This window comes from Euprymna scolopes, chromosome 18 (genome assembly GCF_053919585.1).
Source record: "Euprymna scolopes isolate OS-2025 chromosome 18, ASM5391958v1, whole genome shotgun sequence".
NCBI classification, from domain to species: domain Eukaryota; kingdom Metazoa; phylum Mollusca; class Cephalopoda; order Sepiida; family Sepiolidae; genus Euprymna; species Euprymna scolopes.
In genome coordinates, this window is record NC_136499.1 from 62,943,775 (window position 1) to 62,968,264 (window position 24,490).

Consider the following 24,490-nt stretch of genomic DNA (forward strand, 5'->3'; position numbering starts at 1 on the left):
TAGATATACAAGAAAAGGAAAAAAATTATTTGAATATAATGAAGAAAAGGATATTGAAATATTACGAAATGAAATAAAAACTGAAAAATGTGCGGCATGCATGGTCCCCTGTGAGTGCACAGTGAACGAGGCATAAAAAATGACTAAGTTAAGCATTTGCCCCCCCCCATTTAGCCCCAAAATTCCCAAGGCCTTAACATATTTAAATTTCAGGTCAGCACCATGCAAAACTGCTAAATAGACATACACAGAAACATTTTGGGCAAATATGGTACAATAGTCCCAAAAATGGAGTGTTTTATTAGCCCTAAAAGAGCCACTGGGCACACCCAAGAGTTTTCGCGAAGTATAGATAAACAAAATTATAGAAATCAGTTACAACTTTTCAGAAAGTTTTATAAAAATCCAAGACATCAATTTTTTAATGAGCACAAATTGTCAATTTTAGCCATTTTAACCCGAAAGGCACCCCATAGGGGGGGGGTTTACAACTGGATTTTCCTGAAAAATCCGTTCTGTTATCTTTTACGCATCATGTTTGTGCAAATTTTCAAAAATTCCAAGGCGTAGTTATTGAGAAAAGTGCGGACAGACAAACGGACAAAAAGACAAGGATGAATTTACAGGTCCACCCTTCTTTTTGTAGGGTGGACCAAAAACGAAATAAGAAAGAAGATTAAAACATAACGGAAAAGGATATGAAGCATATAGTTGTGAAGAAAAAAACTGAAGAAAAATGAAAGAAAATATATTGAGATATAACGAGGAAAAGATAAAGAAGAAAGTAATATATTTTTAAAAATTTCTTGGAAAATATTGAAATCAACAGAATGAAAGAAAAAGAATATAGAAATATAATGTAATAAAAAAACTGAAATATAACAACGGAAGGAAGTATTATATTGAAATATAATACGGCTTCCTGTTTTACGTTAGTGATTATCGTTTTTCCTTTTTTTTTAGTTTTGTTTTATCTTATTTTCTGTCATTTTAGTACAACAAGATAGCCACTGCTATTAGCATGTATCACCGTTATTTTTTTTTTTTTTTTTTGGTGGAAAATAGCGAATCCAAACGAGGAAACGATTTATGGTTCTGCAGAAGAACTTTAGATCCTAATTCGCTTAATATTCCATTTTTTTTTAATTAATCATTAATATCCAACCAACTCGAGTTGCTTCGTGTGACATCGGTGAAACGAAAACAAAAATACTGAACGTTTATGGCGGAAATCCCAGTATAGAAATTAGCTGTGTGGTTTTAATTACGATAAAGTTGGCCAGAGTGGGACCATAAACATGTTACCTTCCATTTTCATTATATGTGAGTATACTTTTATGTAAAATCTATCAATGATTATAACGTTAACATTCCTAGAATCGGCGTCATATAATTCCTTGAAACGCCCATTGATTTAAATTGAAAAGAAACTTTAAATTAAATTCCTAAAAATTTCAATTTAAACTTAAAATGGAAAACATATATCGTATGTGTCTCTTAAATCGATGGGGAAATGATTGACTAATTCTATCACTCTATGCTGTACTTCTTTTTTAATGCAATCCTCTACTTACATAAAAGCTACATACGTCATAAGATCGACGATTGGTGTCACAATTGCGGAAGCACAAATTTGTCTTCCAAAAGAAAACAACACTACAGCTTTATTTTAAAAACTTTTACTGAAAAAAAATCAATTCAGGTAACTTTATTATGTAGTAGAGCTAACATCTATTACATTGCAGTCACCTTCAGCCTCAACCCCCACCTCGATATGGGCTCAAAAGCGCCGACGTGAGCTCGGTGAATACTCGACGAATGGCTTTGGTGTTATGGGAGGTCATTTTAGTGATGTTCTCGACATATGACCATACGAAGTTGTCTAGCGGGTTCAGTTCGAAGAAAGAAGGGACCAGTAAGAGAAGAGTACAAAGTCGTAGCACTTTCTGAGGCCAAGCTTGGGGCTTTTTGAACCTGTCGGTCGGTGCCGAGTCTCCATATCAAGCCTAGAGTCTTCCAGCGGCCATCTGATTACACCAGAAGATGACCATACACTCCAGCACACTCATGTACTATGGTGTTGACTTTACAGACGGATTTCGAAGATGTGAGAAGGCTGATGTGGCCCTCACTTGAAACCACACCAAAACCATAACCGTAGGTCATCCGATGGGTTGATCTGTGCCCTTAAGCGTTGAACCGTTTGGATTTGCATTTTATTGGTGATAACTTGGATCGGTAGAGAGTATGAGTTGTTCAGCGGCGCATCTCCAATCTCACTCCTCGTTGAACAATGTGACACTTTCAGATATAATAGAAAGTTTCTATCGCTCTTGGTATTTGTACAGAACTGACCAATCAGTAGATTGTCGGCAACAAAAAAGAAAACTGGTTTTTATCAAACGGAAATGGAATCATATCGTCCAGATACGGCCTAAGGTAGAGCACTACTGTTATAATTGCAGAAGTAGTATCTCTTTGAGCACTCTTCTTTGTGTAAAATCGACGTAGTAGGGGATTATCTATTTTGTTCTTTTTGTTCTTTACAGCCTTTATTTTTTGCAGAATAGACGTTACTAAACTTTTTGTACACCATTTCTACTTTTGTGGAAGGTGCTCGACTGAGCTTCAACATCTTATTAAGCCATAAAAGACATTCAAGGTAACAGCTTCTCTACCTATCACAATTAAAAAATACGTTCTTTTATTTTTACATGTTACTGTCACCAAATAGAAAGGTGAACATAGTTTTCTAGAGCTTCTTATCTGTAGAACACATTACCGCATAACTGCTTCACTTCTAATCTAATGTCAGGGTGTAGTTCTTATAAACCGTCGAAATGGGTACTCAAATATAGTTTAATCTATTAATCATTTTCAAACTAATGGTATTAATCTTTCTGTAAACAATATTTCAATACCGATAACCATCATACTTTTTTATCTTAATATGTGATGACTCCTTATTTAAAAAAATCATATTGTCAGTTGAACTATAATTTCCATATAAAAACTATAGCTAAAGAATTTGACAGTTTATGTTGCCCTAGCGGATCATAGATACTTGTCATAAAACTATACTTTTTCTAATATAATAACGTTTCTATTATTTGGATTTGTAAAACATTGGGTGACCTTAGTTCATTAAAGGACATACAACCACGGAAGTAATCTATGAAAATGTATAATGACCCAATCAGGACAAATGCGGGAATAGATAAACAGAAGAAACGAGTCTTTATCGACAATATTCGAGGGAATATTTGTAGCATTACGCGTAGAGCCAAACATTGTCAGTCGCTGTTTCGTCGTCATAAGTCTTGTGAAAGTATGTGTTAGACAACATGTCGAACACAGTCATAATCATTAACGTTGCAGTAGTAAACATTGTAACCCGCAGGCGTATCTATTGTTTTCTTTCTACATATCTGATGAGCATTTTTATAAGACCAAACAGAAATACTTCTTTTTTACGCTAGAGAATTTTCCTACTATTTCTTTTTTTTTTTTACACGGTGGTCACCACTTATCAAGGCCCGGAAGCCACTCAGGGATAAGGGTTATTGCAAGTACAGTACGTGAGTGTGGAGATTTGATGAGGTGTTTACTTAAGGGGACGGTTCATTAGGAATTTGTTTACGTTGGACTTAAAGACATCCAAGTTGTAGTCAGGTGGGAAGCAGGCAGACGGAACAGAGTTCCACAGGCGTGCAGTTCTAAGAAAGAAGCTTTGTTCATGGAATCTACGTTTTGATTTAGGCACAGATAAAGAGTGGGGAAAATTTTCACAATGAATTCAGCTAGACGGGTGTTTTTCGTGAAAGATTGGCGAGGGGGGACCAGAGATTGGAGTTCAGGCGAACACCTGCCATGGAAATAACGATAAAACAAGGATAGGCTCTTCTGTGGGAGAGAGGTTGCAGGATAGAGAAAAGGGCATTCCCCACTGAGCCACGAAGTCTATTTTGTACTCTGTCAAGGCAGGATAGGCTGTTTTTAGCAGCTCCTGCAGCAGTATTCCATCCTTAGACGTACTTTGCTTTTATATAGATAGAGAATTGCATCAGTAGTTAGATATCTTCTGGAGCAGTAGAAGGGTCCCACCATCTTTCCAGCGATCTTGGCAATAGACTTGATGTACGTGTTCCATTTCAGATCAGGAGTAAAGGACAAACCCAGAAGCTTGTCAAAACACGGGGCTTCTCCTATACGAAAGCCATCCATTTCAATTGATGCAAGATGGGGATCAGAGCGTTGATGATGTAAAGATAGAAGTTTGGTTTTAGATGCATTAAAGGTAATCAGCCACGTATTCCTCCACTGAACCACGCGCTCGAGATCAGAGGTAACTTTGTCATTTTATTCTATAAGCATATTTCCCTCGCAGGTTGATCTACAACCAAAAACTCGAATAACGGAAATGTCATCGTTTACAATGTTTGTATATTTTATAAATTTTCTATTGTATGTACCTGATTTTTATTTGGAGGGGGAATCCGAGCCCTCTTTATTGAGAGCAGACGCAGGTAAAGACCTCACTCTATACTCAGTTGTTTTAACGGTTGAAGTTTTGAATCCCTCGTCGCCAGTGTTGTGCCTTGCATCGAGATAAACAAAAGGTGTACAAGCAAAAACCTGTTATAAAAGTAGGCGTCATGATTCTGCAGGCCATAACTACCACGAATCGTTTCCCCCAAAACCTCTTACATGTAGTTGTAATTATAGTCCCTGGGTAAGTTAATTATTTATGTAATGGGTAGATTAGCTTATTCCATAACACCGGTTAGTTATTGAGTTTTATTTTTTGTTTTAATGCAACTTCCGTTTTCCTGCTTTCCGGCTGACTACAATATGGTTTTGTTCAAGTCTAAAGTAAATAAGTTCTTGATGAGCCGTTCCATATAAGTTATTAAATTTACCAAATTTTCATTACTAATGATTACTATATTGACCAACTTCTACTGTACACTCTTTAACCCTTATCCTTGAGTGGCCTCTGGGCCTTGATAATGTGGTGATGCCTTTGTAAAAAAAAAAAAAAAAAAAAAAAAAACTAATATTTCTTCAATTGTTTGTTTTTGTGCAAACTTTAACTAGCGCTGAAAATGATTAGTCTATGTTCAAAATTGACTGAAGCTTACAGTAGTGTCAAGGCGTATCCAAATTTCTCCATCGCATTTTTAACTGATCCTTAACCTTACCTGTCGAATGAATTTTCATCAAATTCTGTATTAGCATCACTTACGTCTTATGAGTTTTCTCAATACTCGTGAAAGCTTGGGAACTTAATCAAGGATGGGGTACTGTTTCCACATCTGGGCACGAGCTACTAGAAGCAGCTTATCCTGACTTGACAGAGTTCAAAATAGACTTCGTAGCTTAGTGTGGGATGCCTATTTCTCTTCCCTTCAAACTCTTTCCAACAGAAGAGACGCTGCGAGTCTGTTTATTTTCATGGTAAGTGTTCAGCTGAGCTTCAATCTATGGTCCCCCCTCGCCAAACCTTCACGAAAAACACTCGTCTAGCCAAAACCACTATCAATAATTTCCCACGCTCTTTATCTGTGCCTAAACCTAAATATAGATTCCATGAACAAAGCTTCTTTCTTAGAACTGCACGTCTGTGGAAATTTCTTCCGATTGCCTGCTTTCCAGTTGACTACCATCTGATTCTCTTCAAGTCCAACGTAAACAAGTGCTTGATGAACCTCCCCCTAAGTAATCCAATTTACAAAATTCCCACTACTTATGTTTACTAAGCTATAATCACATTGACTAATGTATACTCATTAACCCTTATCCCCGAGTGGCCTCCGGGCTTTAATAAGTGGTTATTCTTATGTAAAAATGTCAAAACTCCGTACATAGATGCTTAGACATATGTAAAACTACATGTAAGTATTATACATTAACCAACTTTATGCAGATACGTTAATGTCAGAGCATTTATTTTTCTCTTGAGATATAACGTAAAGCAATTTTAGATATGGCACAAGATGCCCTATAGCCTATAATTATTGATTTGTCAATTTCAGTATGTGAACATAATGTTCTCTGAAATGAGTTGGAAATTATATTTGCACTTGTGAGATATTAGACAAGACGTTTGATTAATCAAGATTGAAGAATACTTGGGGCAATGAAGTATATGTTAGGGTGCAATGGAAGCTTAGTTTATCTAAGGGAGTTATTACAAAATAAGATTAAAGATAGAAATAAGGAAGAAGCAGTCAGAGGATAAGGAAAATGGGGATTTGTAGACGAAGTAAGAGAAGACAAAGTAAAAGCAAACAAAGGAAGAGAAAACAGTTAATGCTTTGAAGAATGTTAAGAACTAGCATGACCCGTTGAAATATATAAACGCAGCAAATATGAAATTATTAATATTTCTATGCAAATAGTTTACGTTATATTTTAAATATAAAACTGGCCCAAATTAGATAAATTAATAAGTCCTAATAAATAGTCAGAATAAAATATTGTGCTACATAGTTAAATACAAATAATAAAATAACATTATAATAGACAATTTTTTTAATTTATTCCTTCAGTCTAGCCCTTTTTTAGAGACGATGTTTTTTGCCCTGTTTATTTCGAATGTTTCCTTTCTATATAGCCATTTTGCTGATTTCATTTTCTGTGAATAACCACTATATAACTCATTACTATAAGTTCCTTGCACACACAATGACAACAATGAAAATCTTTACTATTATATAAAATGAGCCTTGTTTGAGTGTATGTGTATGAGATTTCGTTCTAATAGGACCTGAAAACGGCTTGGTTAGTTTAGGAAATTTTCGCAGAAAAGTACTTTATGTGTTTGGTAGTGTTCATAATTAGGTTCTGTGTCGGAATGTTTTCGATAATATCGATAATCGACAATCGAAATAATCTGAGGAATTAAGGGGCAGGTGAATTTGATCAAAGTTAACATCTCACACAGTTTAACATCACAAGTGCATCCCTAGAAGTTTTATAACCACACAACCTGAAAGGCCTGACATATAAAATGAACAATCGGATCTTTGATATGAAAGGGATGCGTTCGAAATTAATGTTTAATTTTAAAGCACAATCGCACCATGATACTTGACTTTTTTTTTTCATTTTAAACTGTAATTTTAACCATTACACCGCGCAACCAGTGAGGCGAGACATAGTGAGTTTTTCGATATGGCAGGGGTGCGTTAGAAATATTGCGCGCAAAAAAAAAGATTTTTGGACAGAAAAACAATTTCATGCGGCAAATATGAAAATATTAATATTTCTATGAAAATAGTTTATATTGTATTTAAATATAAAACTGACCTTACTTACATGAATTAATCAGTAATCTATATTTATATAAAGTAGTACAATTCTCCTGTTCAAAAAAATTTATTATCTGTTTAGGCTATTTCTTACAGAAGAGATCTGATTGTATACATATCTTGGTCAAAAAATATATAAATCCGTTATAGACTATTTCTATCAAAGGTGATTACACATTCAATTTTATATTTGTTTGTTTGTTTGTTTTTTGGGGTTTTACAGCATGCCAACTCTTTGGGTTATTTTATGCCGAGCGTCTATGGATTCAAGGAGCTTTTGTATAAAGGGTTCTTTTTTTTTAACAGCCAATTTTTTAGGACATGGAGGATGATGTGAGGATTGTTTTTATAGAATAAATCCTTAATATTGTTTTCTTTGTAGGAATAATTTTCTGTTGTTACAAAATCATTACATTCAGTTCATAAGTGTTTTATTGTGGTGGTGTTGGACAAGGTATACAGATGAATTGGCTTTCTTTTTTAGTAGATATGACTGGGGTAAATGTGTATGGCCTATTTTTATTCTTGTTAGTTTGACTTCTTTTCTGTTTAGTTTCGCATTTTGTTCTTTTTTAATTTTTGGCATTGGTTTCGTAAAGTTTGTTGTTAGGATGTTCATTCCAGTAAGTTTGCAATTTCTCTGTTGTGTATGCGTTGATATGGCTTTTAAGATATGTGTAGGGAATTTTTAATTTTGCATAAATTGGGAGATTTAAGGCGGTTTTTGCTAATGAATCCACTAATCTTTGACAGCAGAATGGCTTGGTATCCAGTAGAAAATGATTTCCTTTTGATTGTTTAATTCAGTTAAATTTTGGAGTAATTTTGCGATTAGGGGGCTATCCATCTTTTTATTTTTGATAGTTTTTAGAGTAGGTTGGGAGTCTAAAAGGATTAGAGTTAGAATTAGAGGATGTATTTCGGCAAAATTTATGTTTCTTTTGGTAGGTTTATTTGATTTTTGGTTGATTAATTGACTATTGCTGCATTGGCTGTTGCTTTATTTTGTTTAGATCAACCTGTATTGATGTGTGTGTGGTTTGGATACTTTTCTTTGATTTTATTGGGATCGTAATAGAAAATTTATTAGATGGGTATGCTTCTTTTCATGTTTACTTAAACTTAGATCAATTTTGATGGTTACGAAGGGTTTACGAGGATATCAGTGTAACAGTAAATTACGTAAGATTTAAGGAAAGAGTAGACTATGAAATATTTGCTCCGGTCCTAACTGTGTGAGTCACAGTAGAAAATGTTTAGTAGTCGAGTTATCATCCTACCATAACCTACTACCTCCTATCCTACAGTTTGCTATGACTTCTTTTGAATAGTTACTCTCTTCGGAAATAATGTAACAATTTGTGATAGCGAGTAAAATTGTAATAGCCGAAAAACATGTATTGAATACAAGCAGGCAGTGTTACCATTTTCGATTTATATGTGGAGACAGCGCTTGTGAAGAGATACTGTCATTTTGAAAAGAGAAAACACGTTCCTATTTTATTTTATTTTATTTAGAGATGGAAGGAATGACTTGAATTTAAATTTAAAATGCACAAGTCAAGTATCAGGATTCAATTGTGCTCTAAACAAAACATTCATATCGAACACGGCCTGGTTTTATCAAAATACTTACTGTGGATTTTATACACCGGGCTCTTGTGTTTTTGTTGTAATAAAACTTCTAAAATATGATGTTAGGCTGTATAAGGGCGTTAGCTTTGGAAAAATAAGACTATTCTTTCTTTAATTTTTTAATAAATAGGATCTCCCGATCATCGAAAACGCAATATAGAAACAAGAAAAAAATATATAAGTCATGTCGCTTTTGGGCCGTACGTGAAACAAAAATATACTTACTTGTTCTTCTGGCTAGGATCTAAGGGTAGTATCTGTTCTGGCTAAAGATGCTATAATAATATCGTGGCGTGTTCCTTTGCGCCTGCTGGCAGTACAATGGAAATATGTCACAGACTACTATACGTCTATTGGAGAAAAACCTAATAACCAGATATATTCTGACACTACATTGACCAGATTAATTAGATAAATATTTTACAGTTTAAACAAAACCCCTATAAAAATATTGCGAGGTCTCCATTCACGCTGAACGTCCAAAATATATCCAGCAGCCCTCCACTGTACTGTATACCGATACTCTGTCTGACTGGGATAGCTTCCGTACATTCATATCTGATCTACCTCTGTATTCCATGTTTAAAAAGGATGTGTCCTCTTTAGTATCAGATCTGACCGAATGGTTAATTGTAGGCATAGACCGATTCATACCATCTAAAAAATTCCAACAACAACCTAACAGCCAGCCATGGTTCTCCCCAGAATGTGCTGCAAATATCGCACACAGAAATCACTTTTTCCATAATTACCAACGTATTAGATGTATTGAGACTAAAGCTGCTTTCAGGAACGCCAGCAACCACCGCAAAAGAGTAATAAAAATGCAAGAGATCTATATGCCCAATCTGTTAAATCCAAAGTAGCTGATCAGCGGCTTGGTTCCCACCAGTTTTGGCAAATAACAAATAGGATCCTGAACAGAAGTTTGCGTTCTATCCCAACTATTATCAATGCACTAGAGGTCATCTCGTCAGCATCAGACAAGGCCAAACTATTTGCAAAGAACTTTGCAGATAATTCTACCCTATGCGACGAAGGCCATCAACTCCCGTATTTCTATGCTAGGTAACATACAAATATATGTGCATGAGGTCGCCAAGCTAATCAAGAAACTTGATTCCAGTAAAGCAACTGGTCCTGACGGCATTCCAATTATAGTGTTAAAAAAGCTTCAGCCAGAACTTGCACCCATACTTACAAAACTGTTTAAGCGTTGCCTTAAAGAGAGGTGCTTTCCAACACCATGGAAAACCTTATCAGTATACCCTGTATTTAAGAATTCAGGTGGTAAGTCATCTCCCTCTCAGTACAAGCCAATAAGTCTCCTGTGTGTTATGAGTAAGTTGCTGGAATCCATATTAAATAGAGAAATAGTCAACCACCCCAGCAGAAATAACATTCTTAGTGACACACAATATGGTTTCCGTTCTGCTAGATCTACAGCAGATGTGCTTTCAGTTATGTCTCAAAAGATTAGCGAACTCTTGACGAAGGCAACCTTTCTAGGGCAATTGCTCTTGCCATATCTAAGGCCTTTGATAGGGTATGGCATAAAGGTTTACTTTACAAGATCTCCAGCTAGTGTATAGCTGGAAATGTCTTCTCAATTATTAAATCATTTCTCTCTGATAGGTTCATAAGAGTAGTACTTGATGGGAAAAAATCAGAAGCTTACAGTATTAATGCTGGAGTCCCCCAGGGGTCCATCCTGAGCCTAACTCTTTTCCTGATCTACATTAATGATCTTCCAAACCACATCCTTACATCATTCGTAGACATGTATGCTGATGACACTACCATCAGGGTAGCACATCTAAAACCGTAAACAACCAAGTTATCTCCGATTCTCTCTCCTCTGATCTTGGGCACGTGGTACAATGGGAAAGGAGTGGCAGTGGCTGATTACTTTTAATTCATCTGAAACCAAGCTTCTATATTTACATCATCAACCTTCTGATTCCCATCTGGCATCAATTAAAATGAATGGAATTCTTCTTCAGGAGGCCTCATGTTTTGACAAGCTTCTGGGTTTGTCCTTTACTCCTGGTCTGAAATGGAACACGTACATCAAGTCTATTGCCAAGGTCGCTGGAAAGGTGGTGGAATCCTTCTACCGCTCCAGAAGATTAACTACTGATGCAAGTCTCTATCTATATAAAAGCCAAGTACGTCCAAGGATGGAATACTGCTGACATATCTGGGCAGGAGCTGCTAAAAACAGCCTATCCTACCTTGACAGAGTACAAAATAGACTTCGTGTCTTAGTGGGGGATGTCCTTTTCTCTTCTCTGCAACCTCTCTCCCACAAAAGAGACGTTGCGAGCCTATCCTTATTCTATCGTTATTTCCATGGCAGGTGCTCGTCTGAACTCCAATCTCTTGTCCCCCTCGCCAATCTTTCACGAAAAACACCCGTCTAGCTGAATCCACTGTCAAAAATGTTCCCTACTCTTTATCTGTGTCTAAATCAAAACGTAGATTCCATGAACAATGTTTCTTTCTTAGAACTGCACGCCTGTGGAACTCTGTTCCGTCTGCCTGCTTCCCACCTGACTACAACCTGAATGTCTTCAAGTCCAACGTAAACAAATTCCTAATGAACCGCCCCCTTAAGTAAACAGTTCATTAAATCTCCACACTAACGTACTGTACTTGCAATAACCCTTATCCCTGAGTGACTTCCGGTCCTTGATAAGTGGTGACCAATGTGTAAAACAAAACACCGTAGAATTTCCACACGACCCATTAGTAATTATAGAATTATTACTGGAAACATGTTATTCTCAGACGAAAGCAATTCGAAACGAAGTATTTTGTTTACGTTAAAAAATGTGTGCTATTTGAGTGCTGTTATATGATTCTTGTCACCTTATATAAATGTTTAGAGTACTAATGACACATTTCGATTGAAATAAAAAAAAATCTGTAAATAAAAAAAAGGAAAACGTCATTATACTCCCAGACAAAATGTATAAACGTCAGTATTCCAAATATAAGACACCCGCGTCTAGCTGAAACAACTGTCAACAGTTTCTCCTTACTCTCTATCTGTGCCTATAACTAAACTTAAATATAATTAGCAAACTTTCTCTCATAGAACTGAGCGTTGGTATAACACAATATTGTGGAAATGTTTCCCAGCTGAATAGAGCATAGTTGTTTTCAAGTCCAGTGTAAACAATTCTTGTTAAGACGTCATCTCATATATAATAAAAAATCATACACATTTTTCACCATTACCGATCATCACTGTTTTACTTCACCTGACACTCTTTAACCCTTATCTTCGATTGACTGTTGGACGTTGATAAGCGGTAAACATAACCCAACTATTTAGACATCATCCTGTTTACTCATTTCTCCCAACGTTACTTGTTTTTTATTTAATTATTTCCATTATTCTCTATGAACAGATTGAAACAATAAAATTGTCACCATGAGAAAATACGTAATGATTCCATTTCCGTTTGATGCAAATCGGTTTTCTTTTTTGTTGCAAAATATCTACTGATTGGCCAGTTGTGTACAAATCCCAAAGCGAAAGGAGCCTTCTATCATGTCTGAAAGCGACACAATTTTCAACGAGCGAGATCGGAGATACATAGCTACATAACTCATGCTCTCTATCGATTCACGTTATGGCAACAGGACCATTGCCAGCACCTTCCAAATGCAAATTCGGACGGTTCAAAGCTTAAGGGCACAACGAAGATTCAAGTTACAGGAGACAGCTGGACTTATTGGTGGCCACAAGTCTAAAGGAACCCACGGTTTGCTACAGAAGGAGTGTTACGACTTTGTCCACTTCTCATTCTGGCCTCTTTCTTTCCCCGACCTGAACCCGCTTAACTAATTCGTTTGGTCATACGTCAAGATTACCTCCAACAACGCCAAAGCCTGCTGATCGCTTCCACCCGCGGATTATTCAATGAGCTCCCGCCAGCGCTTGTGGAAAATGCATGCCCCAGTTTCGGACCTGTATCGAGGCAATGATTAAGGCTGAAGGCAGCTACATTGAATAGATGTCAGCTCTACTACATAACCAAGTTACCTGAATTGATTTTTCAATGACAGTTTGAAAATATAGCTGTAGTATTATTTTCTTTAGGGCACTTGCCTGGCACATGCACACGTGCAATCGGTAAACCAAGTGCAAGGCGGATTCAAACAGTTGCACTTAAAGGACGGTGTAAATCTTTAAAAGATCTCTCGGTAAAAATATCTGAATTAATGGTTGACTGTTTACCATTATGTAGAATTCTTCATCCCCAGCTTAAACAAAGAGATAAGAATTTTTTTTTAAATCCTTGGTATTTTATAGGCGATATACCAATCTTTTCATCTATTTTCTTTTACAGAAAAGTCACTGCTTATCGAGGACGGAAGCCACTAGAGAATAACGGTTAATGAGTGTAATGTGGTCGGTGCGACAACAGCTCATTGATAACTCCTGGTGGGAATTTGGCAGAATTGAACTATTTCAGAAGACGGGATAGCAATAACTTCTTTACATTGGACTTGAAGCTGATCATGTTTTAGTTAGCTGGGAGGCAAATAAATGGAACAGAGTACCATAGGCGGGAAATTATAGGGAAATGTTTGATTCATAGAATCTGCACTCTATGAAGGCAGAAATGGGTACGCAGGACAGCTAGACAAACAAAAGAAAACGGTTAGATAACTACTATTATATAACAAAACACTGCATTGGGTTTATTATTCGAAAGAATAGAGTACACAATAAAAGATGCTTTTAGATCTGGGCTAATTCAGCGCCATGTTACTAACAAGAGTTTCTAAAAGATTAATTAAATGCGAAAGCGACACCACTAATACTGCATGATGTAATTCTAAATATTTCTTAGCCCGAGCAACCACTAACGGGATTTGGACACCACTGTTATTTATATATAACTTATAACTGTATATATAACATATAACTGCATATATATATATATATATATATATATATATATATACACATATATATATATACACATACACACACACATATATATATATATATATATATATATATATATATACACTCTTAAAATTATCTCAACTTGCTTCCCCACTATCATCATGACGTAAGAGCATATCTTGGTAGTCACCTGCGAAACAGATAGTTAGGACGAAGAGGAAGTATCGAGTACTGTCCACGCTCACGGGATTTGCCCTCCCCCTGGATTTTTCTCTTTTTGGGGCGGGTGGGGGGGCAGAGGCATGTTAAACACTGGGTTCACGTCACAAAACGAGCTGCAATGAATGAGTTGAAAGTAAACATTGAAACAAGATGTGTCAACATACCAATTTAAAGTTTTCGATTAAATCAGTGAGTGTTGTCAGCTGTTCATGAACCACAATGGCCAAAAATTTGAGCACTTTCGATAATTAGCTGGTTTCTATATTTATTCACAGTATTTTGATGCATTACACTTTTATTTCTTATAATAAATGTTGGTGTTATGGTTATTTAATGAGTGTATACTTTTTATTGGGGCACCCTATATATATGTGTGTGTGTGGGTGTGTGTATGTGTGTGTGTGTGTGAAGAGAGAGAGGGAAAGAGAGAAAAAAAGAGTCGTTCCAAATGTAATACATCCTATTTCTAACCCTAAAAGCCCATCATAGACGTACCGTATTTAATAACATAACATTGAAGAGCTGAGAAGCGGGTGTGATTCAATTGATATGAGCGAATGCATGTGTTGCAGAATTTATTTTCGACATTTCACGACTGTAATCACTGCAACGATGGCTGGTATCCGGAGCGCGCTTTGTCACACACATCTCTTTCGCCACTCTGAACTCGACGAATCCATAACTTAACTGTACTGACATAAACCGCGTCAGCTTCATAAACGTTCAACAAGCGCGAGTGAATGTTACTCTGTTCAATTTTTTATGCATGGCTTAATTCAGTAACGCATTTCTGCTCCCAACGCCTGTCAACAACAGGGTTGTGTTCTCGGTATCTCAAACCATCAGCAACTAGGTGAAACTTTTAAGTCATTAATGCATAAGTTTAGTAATCGTAACACCGCAATTTGCAATACTCTCTGATCGATTCAAGCAGAGTAAAAAATAGGAGCCCTTACTTTTGTCACGTGCCTCGTCAAAAATGAACAATGACAAGAACACGAAGAGGAATTAAATGAACAAAAAGAGTTTCTCGATTTGAAATGTCCAAGTACATACAACGAATTCGCACGCATTTGCTTTGTATCCTATTAATCAATCTTTTTTTTTACTTTTATCATTTTTTTATTGTTTGTTTGCTTGTAATACTTTTACTATTTTCATTTGTTCTTTAGTGGTATTTTTATATGTTCCATGTTCACTTTCTTTCAAGCAATTTCCACTTCATTTTCCCGCAATATTTTCGCTACCGAATTTAAACGATTTCCTCTTTCTGCTTTCTGCATATTTTTGCAATTCAAATATGATACGTCTCTTCCAATTGAATGCATTGTATTTTCAAATTTCTGCAGATGCCTTATCGTATTTTTATAAGAGGTGCACGTCGTTTAATCATTTTGCTCTCATGGTCTCTCGCTCTGTCACGCTTAAGTTTGCTCTTTTATACTAATGTTTAATTATTTTCTAAGCTATAATTCCACTTGAGGTAAAATGTTAATGCGATTCCTGTTTGGATTATACGAAAATAATATAAGAAGATGAGGTATAATGGAAGAATGAGAAATATTTGATTAGACAAAGAGATGACGTAAAAAATTAATAAATAAAAGTTAATAAAAAATAAAAATGAACGGTAGGGTTTTGCTTTTTGCTATTTTTTCTGTTGATGTTTCTACATTTAAAACTTTACTTTATTTTTCTTATACGCAGCGTTGATATTATTTCATCGGTAACGCTCGGCTTTATCCGGCTGGTGACGTCGTGCTCCGGAGAAATCCGAGCCGAACGCTGAGTTACATCTGGTTAGTTAAAGTACCAATATTTTAATTGAAAATGACCATGCTATTTTATTAATAATCTCTCCGGAAGCCTAGGCACAAATTAAGGTGTTGACTTGATGAAAGTGTTTCTGTGGAACGAATCTGATGCGAATGTTCAACATCCAGGTGTTTAGTCGATGTCATTAACCACTTAGCCGCTTTCATCGATGACCATGTTATAGTCAGTTTAACGGAGCTGTTTCCTGGTGAATTGATTTTGGAAAGGAAACTTTGGGAGTAGGAAAAAGAAACTTGATTCTATAAAAGTTTGTTTTTAGATAAACATATGTAGAAATGGAAATTACTCGTAGTGGTTGTATTATTGTCGTCACTGAAGGCACAGACAAAAAAGTATACTATTTTAGACGCATTTAATCTATTTTAGACGTGATTCTTTCTGTCGAAAAAGCATTTCAATTAGGTAATCCTGTTGTTTGAAATATAATCTTCATTAAGTTCATAAATTACTTAAAATATCATTATCATTGTTCACAGTATTGTTTTCAGTAGAGTTTTCATGGTTCGAAAAAGTATTTCAATTAAGTCAATCTATTGTTTGAAAAAAGAAATGCATTGAGTTCATAAAATTACTTAAAATATCATTATCATTGTGTCACAGTATTGTTTGAAATATTATTTGCATGATTAGAAAAAGCATTTCAATTAGGTATGTCTATTGTGTGAAATATTATTTTCAATTAGTTCCCTCAGTTGTTTAAAATAGCATTCATATTGGGCCACACAATTGGTCCCGATAGTATTTACATTATGCCATTCTATTGTTCGAAATAGTATTTCCATTAGAAGATTATATTTTTGATATATTTCTGTTAAACAACATTATTGCTTCAAATGTAATTAATATCGTGCTATTCCATTGTTTAAAATAAAATTTCCATCAGGCCACGTTATTGTAGAAAATGACATCTTAATTTGAAGATTTTGTGCTAGCATTTCTATTAGGTCACATTATTTTTTGAAATGTCATTTCGATTTGAAAATTATATTGTTTGTAATAATATTTCTATACGGCTACGGTATTGTTTAAAATTACATTTCGATTTAGGGACCCTATTGTTTCAAATAGCATTTTTAGACAACGTTATTGTCTGAAATGTCATTTCGATTTGAAAATTCAATGGTTTGTAATAACATTTCCATTACGCCACGTTATTGTTTGAAATGTCATTTCGATTTGGAGATTTTATTGTTTGTAATAAAAGTTTTTTATTAGGTCACGTTTTTATTTAAAATGTCATTTCGATTTGGAGACTCTACTGCTTCAAATAGTATTTTAGCCCAGATTATTGTTTGAAATACCATTTCTATTTGATGATTCTATTGTTTGTAATAACATTTCTATAAGGCTACGTTATTGTTTGAAATGTCATTTCGATTTTGATAGTGTATTGTTTGAAATAGCACTTCCCCTGGGCAAGTGTAGTTTCAGGTAGCATTGATATTAAGAAACTCTGTTATTTTAAATAACATTTCCATTGGGTGTTATATTCTACTAAATGTACAAATTAAATGAACGCATTTTATTTTATGCGCGTCCTGTCAACGAAAGCCCATTTGTCAATCGGTCTGTCACACATTCTTACTTTGCGTTATTAAATATGACTTGGTTCGTCTATAATTGGATTATCATGTTACTCTATTGTTTGAAATACCATTTTTATTGCTAAACGTGCAAATACAGTGGACGTATATTTAGAATACGCGCGCTTGTTTTGATATTGATTTGTCTGCTCGTATTGCTTCCGCCATTTTTTTTCGTTGGCAACTAAGCGCTTAAATTCTTCTACTTGCTCGCGTCCCATAAATTTTGCGAAAATTTTAACCAAATTTTACACAATATAAAAACCCTTTTTTGCAAGAAATAAAAACATGATAATGTTCTAATGGATCTTTTTCTTTTCTTTCCTTTTCTCATGTTTTCTTTGCAAAGTTCAAGTTTCAAATATAATGAGGAATTAGATCCTGCGGTTTTTTTGTTTGTTTGTTTGTTTGTTTGTTTGCATTTTCTGTTTTGCACTATTTGGGAAAGACTGGATAATTTGTCCATTTTTTTTTGTTTCGCATTGTTTGCGTGTTGCTTTCCCGCCTTTATCTGATGTTGGCTTTGCGTCGGCATTTTCCGGCAATTATCAGCATAATCGCTCGCTCAATGCATTTGTTTTGACAAGCTCATTAATGGCGGATGAACGTAACTCGAGAAACGAGCATCGAGTACGAAGCAAACTGATTAATGGAAAAAACGAGTGACGATCGGATTGAACATTTACTTCGATAAAATTGCAACAGAAATGAAACTATGAGAAATACCGCCTTGTTTTTATTCAGGTATCAAATAACAACTCAAACTTGTATATATTGCTTGATTATTAATAAACAAGACACAACAAATCGGACACAAATATTGATATTTAGTTCTACTAGATCAGGCTGTCTGAAGATACCGACTATCTGACCTTAAATGTACCAAACATTGATGTTTTTTGTCGTGTTCCATTTGAAAAACTAAATCATGTTCTGCAATAACAAGAAATAACATTTTTCTACAAAACAATCAAACTAAACATCATGATTACACATTTTAAGAGAACTTGAAGCCTATAATGCTTACTAATATGACCTGATTCGGCATTACATAACACGATAAAGGTTGATATTTAATAAAACCGAATAGCCAAACCAAACAGAATGAATAAAGATAAGAAGATATTATAAAGAACGTGAGGAATAATAATTTTACCAAAATGACAGAATTCGGAACTAAATAACCTGAAATGTGTTGATATGCCGTAAAATCAAACAACCAAAGCAATCATCACAAAGATATAAAGAAATTTTGAAGCATAACCAATTTACGAAAGTGATTTGATTCGGCATTAAATAGGTCCAAAAATGTTTTTGTATAAACTGAATAACCAAACCAATCAGTGACCGAATTCTACATTAAATAACATAAAAATAACTGATATGTCGTAAAAGAAAACAAGGAAACAAAACATTTCTGAAGAAATAGTTCGATTATTCTTCTGATTCAGAAAATACATGACATTGCAATCCACTACATACGAGGGTCGTTCCAAAAGTAACGCCGCAACAACCAAAACGTTGAAGAGCTACAGAGACGGATGTAATACCATTAAAACGAGCTAGGTTTTGTGCTCCAGAATTTATTTTCTACATAACCACCCAATTCCCAATGCACTTTTGCCAGCCTGTTTCGATGGTTCACTCGTAAAAGTCCGGAGCACGCTATATTATTTACATCCCTGTCGTCCCTCTGTAATCGACGAACCCATCTCTCAACTGTGCTGCCATCAACTGTATCAGTTTTGTAAACGTTCAACAGTCGATAATAAATTTCGTCGGCATGGAGAAATTCAAGGTCGCATCCCTACTTCTGACAGACGCTCATGACAAGGGTCGCCTTTTTAGAGTCTCTCACAGTTCATATTTGCAGGGGACAAATGAAATTACAGGTCATGAATGCATAAGTTGAGTCATCATTGCAATGCAATTTGTAATCTCCTCTGATCCATTCAGGCGGAATAAAAATATAGCTGACATAACTTTGGGAATGTCCCTCGTCAGCTACATTATAAGATAGAACAGTGCTGCCAAAACCGCAGAGGGACTGTCTATAGAATTTTTCTATTTTGGCAGAGTCAAAAATCGACTACAAAATAAAATGAGGGATGTCTCATCTCTTAACATATGCCACTTTCTTACACAATGCATTTTACATAGCGTTATCTACTATAAATTTATCAACGGAAGATGTTCAACAGAGCCCAAATATCTGGTTATAAGACCTTTAAACAAGAACTCGTCAACGTAGCTCAAGAAACAGATGTCCAAGATGTGGCAACGTAGTTATTGGACTAAACAAATGTCAAGAGGGTCGGAGATTTGACTCTATAGAACTGCAACAGAAAGAAGAAAATTATTCGATATATTTTTGTAAGAGTACTTGCTTAATACCTACTCTGCATACATATTAATACGTCAGTACTAAATTCGTAGCATATGCCGGGTTTTAGCAAGAACTTTAGCACAGACCCACTCACTATTCTGGGTCATACTCATTCGACATATCAGTTGAACTTGTTGGAGACTATTCACGCTCGTTTGAAGAAGCCTTCTCTCTGTAAACAGAGGGATTAGTCTCTAGGCGATATCATACGTATCGGTACTTTAGACATATATTGTATCCTGTTTTTTTAATACACTATATCGTAATTTTTTAAACGTATCGTTTCCTATGTTTTTCCAAACGTGTCGTCTCCCAATTCACTATTTTTTTTATAATAAAAAGGAAATCCCCCAATCCATTTTATGGAAAGTGAGGGCGAAAACGGTCAGCTGGCCTCCCCCATTAATTCTTTTTTTTTCCATTTCCCACTTTTAATCATGAACATCAAAATAGGTCTTCCTGTCATGATTGCAATAATGAAATTTTGTACCCTGCATAAAAGTATAATATATATATATATATATATATATATATATATATATATATATATAATGTTCAGTGTGTATGTATAAATGCGTATGGCTGTAGTTCAAAGGCAAAGACATAAGGATGGGTAGTTGTACATTTTGGTTTCGAATCTAGAAGATGGCACCCGAATCATATATATATTTTAGTTTCGATCTCACTAATATATATTAGGTTCAATATTATAATCGATAGAGAATTGTCTCTATAATACTATATACGTAATCTGCATAAATTATACTAACATATTTAAGCGTATCTTAACACCGAAGTACCTTCGAGTTTTGTTTGAAACATGAACGTGGCATCGAGGAGAATGTCATTCGACGCGTAGGCATAACCGAACAAATGCTTTATTAATCATAGAAATACAAAATTTAATTTTCATACAAAAGCAAATATTAAGTTGTAATACTTTCAACAACTGACCCTAACGTTACTTAATTGTGATTTTTATTAATATTTATCAATCCAGATAATCCCCACTGACAGTTTCCAAAAGAGTGACATCTATTTTGCGTTATGAAATGTAATAATTCAAATATATGATCGTTTGTTTTATAGACATGTTATGGTTTGCACCGGAAGTGTTGCGGAACCTTCACACAAAAGTTCGCTGTACAGACAAAAGTGATGTTTACAGTTTGTCAATAATTATGCAAGAAATAATTCTACGAAACACGCCATATTGTAGCCATGGCCTCAGCGCCGAAGGTGAGTAAAGCCTTTTTTTACTTTTTAACACATATATATATATATATATATATATATATATATATATATATATATATATGTTGTTAAACAGCACAGCATTTTCTTGTTTGACAATTTTCCATTTTATTTTTTTCCAGTTTTCGAATAATCCTTCTTGTGTTATATGTAAATTGGTGTAAAAGTGTTCCGTAGTCTGCGAGCGCTTTCGGCGTTTCCGCCATCGTCTGGCTGGTTATATAAAAAGTCGTTTTAAAATTACGTCGAATGATAAGGTCGTGTTTTAAAATTACATCGTACTATAAGATCGTTTTTGGCTTATGTGGGCTATTTATATACAAATTTATTGGACAGTTTTTTTGTTTTGTTTTTTTTATACATTTTTTTATATATATTTTTTATATATACATTAACAGCCAGACGATGGCGGAAACGCCAAAAGCGCTCGCAGACTACGGAACACTTTTACACCAATTTACATATAACACAAGAAGGATTATTCGAAAACTGGAAAAAATAAAATGGAAAATTGTCAAACAAGGAAATGCTGTGCTGTTTAACAACATATGCTTAAAGGAGAATATGCTGCCTAAATATACACAATATATATATATATATATATATATATATATATATATATATATATATAATTACAAATAATCATCTTTATTATCTACAGACACCAATGTTTTATCTTTCCGGAATCGTCAGTGCAGGAAATGACGATTCCCGCTGGTCATTTGATTTGAACCACGAAACGAAGACATCTCTGTCATCATTTTATACTATATATATATATATATATATATATATATATATATATATACATATATATGTGTGTGTGTGTGTATGTATGTATGTATGTATGTATGTATGTATGTATGTATGTATGTATACAGAGAGAGAGGGGGGAGAGAGAGAGAAATCCACAAATTAAAGTGGAATCATATGCTTACATAATGTTAGTTTGGAAACAAAGAAAAGCTAAGATATGTTTTGGGGAAAATTCGAAACAGACTTCAAAATATTCGAGCCGCTAATTAAAACTGTCATCATCAGATAACATAACTGTAAATATAATTCAACAATAAAATCACATCAATAAAAAAAATTAAAAAATCATATCAATAAAAAAAATCACATCATGAATGTGTTTTAACAATAACCAGTGAGAAAGTTAAAGGGTAATTCATCTTCTATATTATAAATCTCACCTGTCTGTTTAAATGCATGTATGTATGTATGTATGTATGTATGTATGTATGTATGTACGTACTTTGGATATCTGCCCAAAACTTTCAACAGAGGCAACGGATTTTCAGGATGTTGGTATCATTTTAAAGCACGACTTTCCGGATGACGAATATAAAAATATTGGCTAAAAATATTAATATCCCTAACTCTCAACTACGCACTTTTCTACAGGGAGGGGTCGCTTTTTTTCGCCGATATTTTCGAAAGTCATCGCCTGTTTTCGATTGTCTAGCCTTAATTTAAACCTACGTCACTTCTGGTTTTGCGATGCGCACAACAGCTAACAGGTCACATTTTCTTTCACTTTCTTTTCCTCCATGGTACGGGTTCGAGCATTCCTGCTTGCTACCATTTTTTTTTATTGCGTTCGCAATTTTAATTCTTTTTTTTTTCAACCAACACCCTAACACACACCTCCACTTTCTTTTCCATCTTTGCGTCACGGGTTCGAGCTTTTTTGTTGTTGTTGCTCAAGGCCCACCTACAAACACTCGGGCAACGCCGTGCACCCAGGTTAGTCTATAATGTAAATATCACCTCTCTGTTTAAATATATGTATGTACGTATGTATGTATGTCTAAAACTTCCGACAGAGGCGACGGTTTGGCGATAAGCACAACAGCAAAGACGTAACGTATTTTCAATTTCTTTACCTCCTTAACGGTACGGGTTCGAGCCTGCCTGCCTACTACCACATTTGTTTTATTTTTGCTCAACACATAGCGAAGTATATTAGTGTCTATATGATTTTTTAAAAATTTGCATTATAAATATAAGTCTATATTACTTGAAATAAAATATACTTGCGTAATACATTAGCTATTTTAATAACATTCATAATTTTTTCGTTTGACAAATTCATTTTGTTGTGTATTTTTTTTTTCAGAAATTATACAAAAAGTGAAGAAACCGCCCCCACTAATCCGGCCGTCAGTCTCGCCACAAGCTGCCCCTCCTCAATATATCCAGCTGATGAAGCAATGCTGGGCTGAATCACCAGACATGCGTCCTGACATCGAAACTATTTATCATCAGTTCAAAGAATTTAATAATGGAAAGTAAGTACTGACAGGTTATATATCCGGGTTTTTTTTTTTTGGCTTGTTTTTTTATTTACTCAGTGACTTTATGTTTGTATTCTTTTTTTGTTTAAATGCAACCTTATATAGTCTGCCGGTTTCAAATAGACTGATATATAGCGTATTAAATGTGTTATCTCGTCAAATATTCCATTTATCTTATCCAATTGTATTTTGACGCAATATGTTACAGATCAAATAACCCAGGAAAGTGTTCTAGAATTCAAACTGGTTTCTATCAGAATGTTTTAGACGTTAACTGTGCGTAATATAGTCCAAAAGTTTAATGTGTTTGTATCCCAAATGAAACTTTGTTCTTGCCTTGAAATTATGACGTATTTAGAGTTTATTTTGTCATGAGAAAAAATAATTCACGTGAAAATGTCCTGTTACCATAATCCAGATATGAGAAATTCGAAAACCTTTCAAAATAAATTATAATATTGATTTTTAATCAGTTCCTTTGATATTATCAGTAGAAATGACTTGTCTCTACTCGTAAACGTTCATCAGTTGATTTCGAGTGGTATTGTTTTAGCAAGATACATTCGTTTTGCGTCGGATACATTTGGTGTTCATTTGTTTGACGTAAAAACAAAACCGAAAAATCAGTGTATATGTGAAAGTTAGTTTGTCTTACGCATGCGCAGAAACGCAATCAACTTGAGAGGTTTCGGTTAGTTACGTGTCCCGGTTTTTTCACGTGAGTGCTTTTTTTCTCTGTTTGCAATGTAGGTGATCTTGAACTCTAGTTGACTTCAGGGTTGGACGTGCGATGATAATTTTTGGGTATGGATATCTGATTTTTTTTTTTTGTTTTTGTTTTTTTGAAGAATATTGACTTTTTACCATTTTAGTATCATGAATGGAAAAATCCAAGAAGATTATTTCACTTTGTTCATCATCAGACACAACGAGAGATATGTAAACACTGAGGGGCAAGGTTATTAGTGTGGCTGCATTATATTATGAGAAAGATATATGATTTATAATCGAAGTTTTCTCTTCATATCAACTAG

General features: G+C 34.8%; 1 protein-coding gene across 1 annotated transcript in view; it reads left to right on the forward strand.

Moving 5' to 3' along the window:
* Window positions 1–24,490, forward strand: part of LOC145297633 (retinal guanylyl cyclase 1-like) — a 1,014,990-nt gene that overhangs the window by 800,964 nt on the left and 189,536 nt on the right. The window contains exons 10-11 of the mRNA XM_080143738.1: window positions 20,992–21,141; window positions 23,279–23,450. Of these exons, the coding sequence (XP_079999864.1) occupies window positions 20,992–21,141; window positions 23,279–23,450 (322 nt within the window). The remainder of the gene's footprint in view (window positions 1–20,991; window positions 21,142–23,278; window positions 23,451–24,490) is intronic.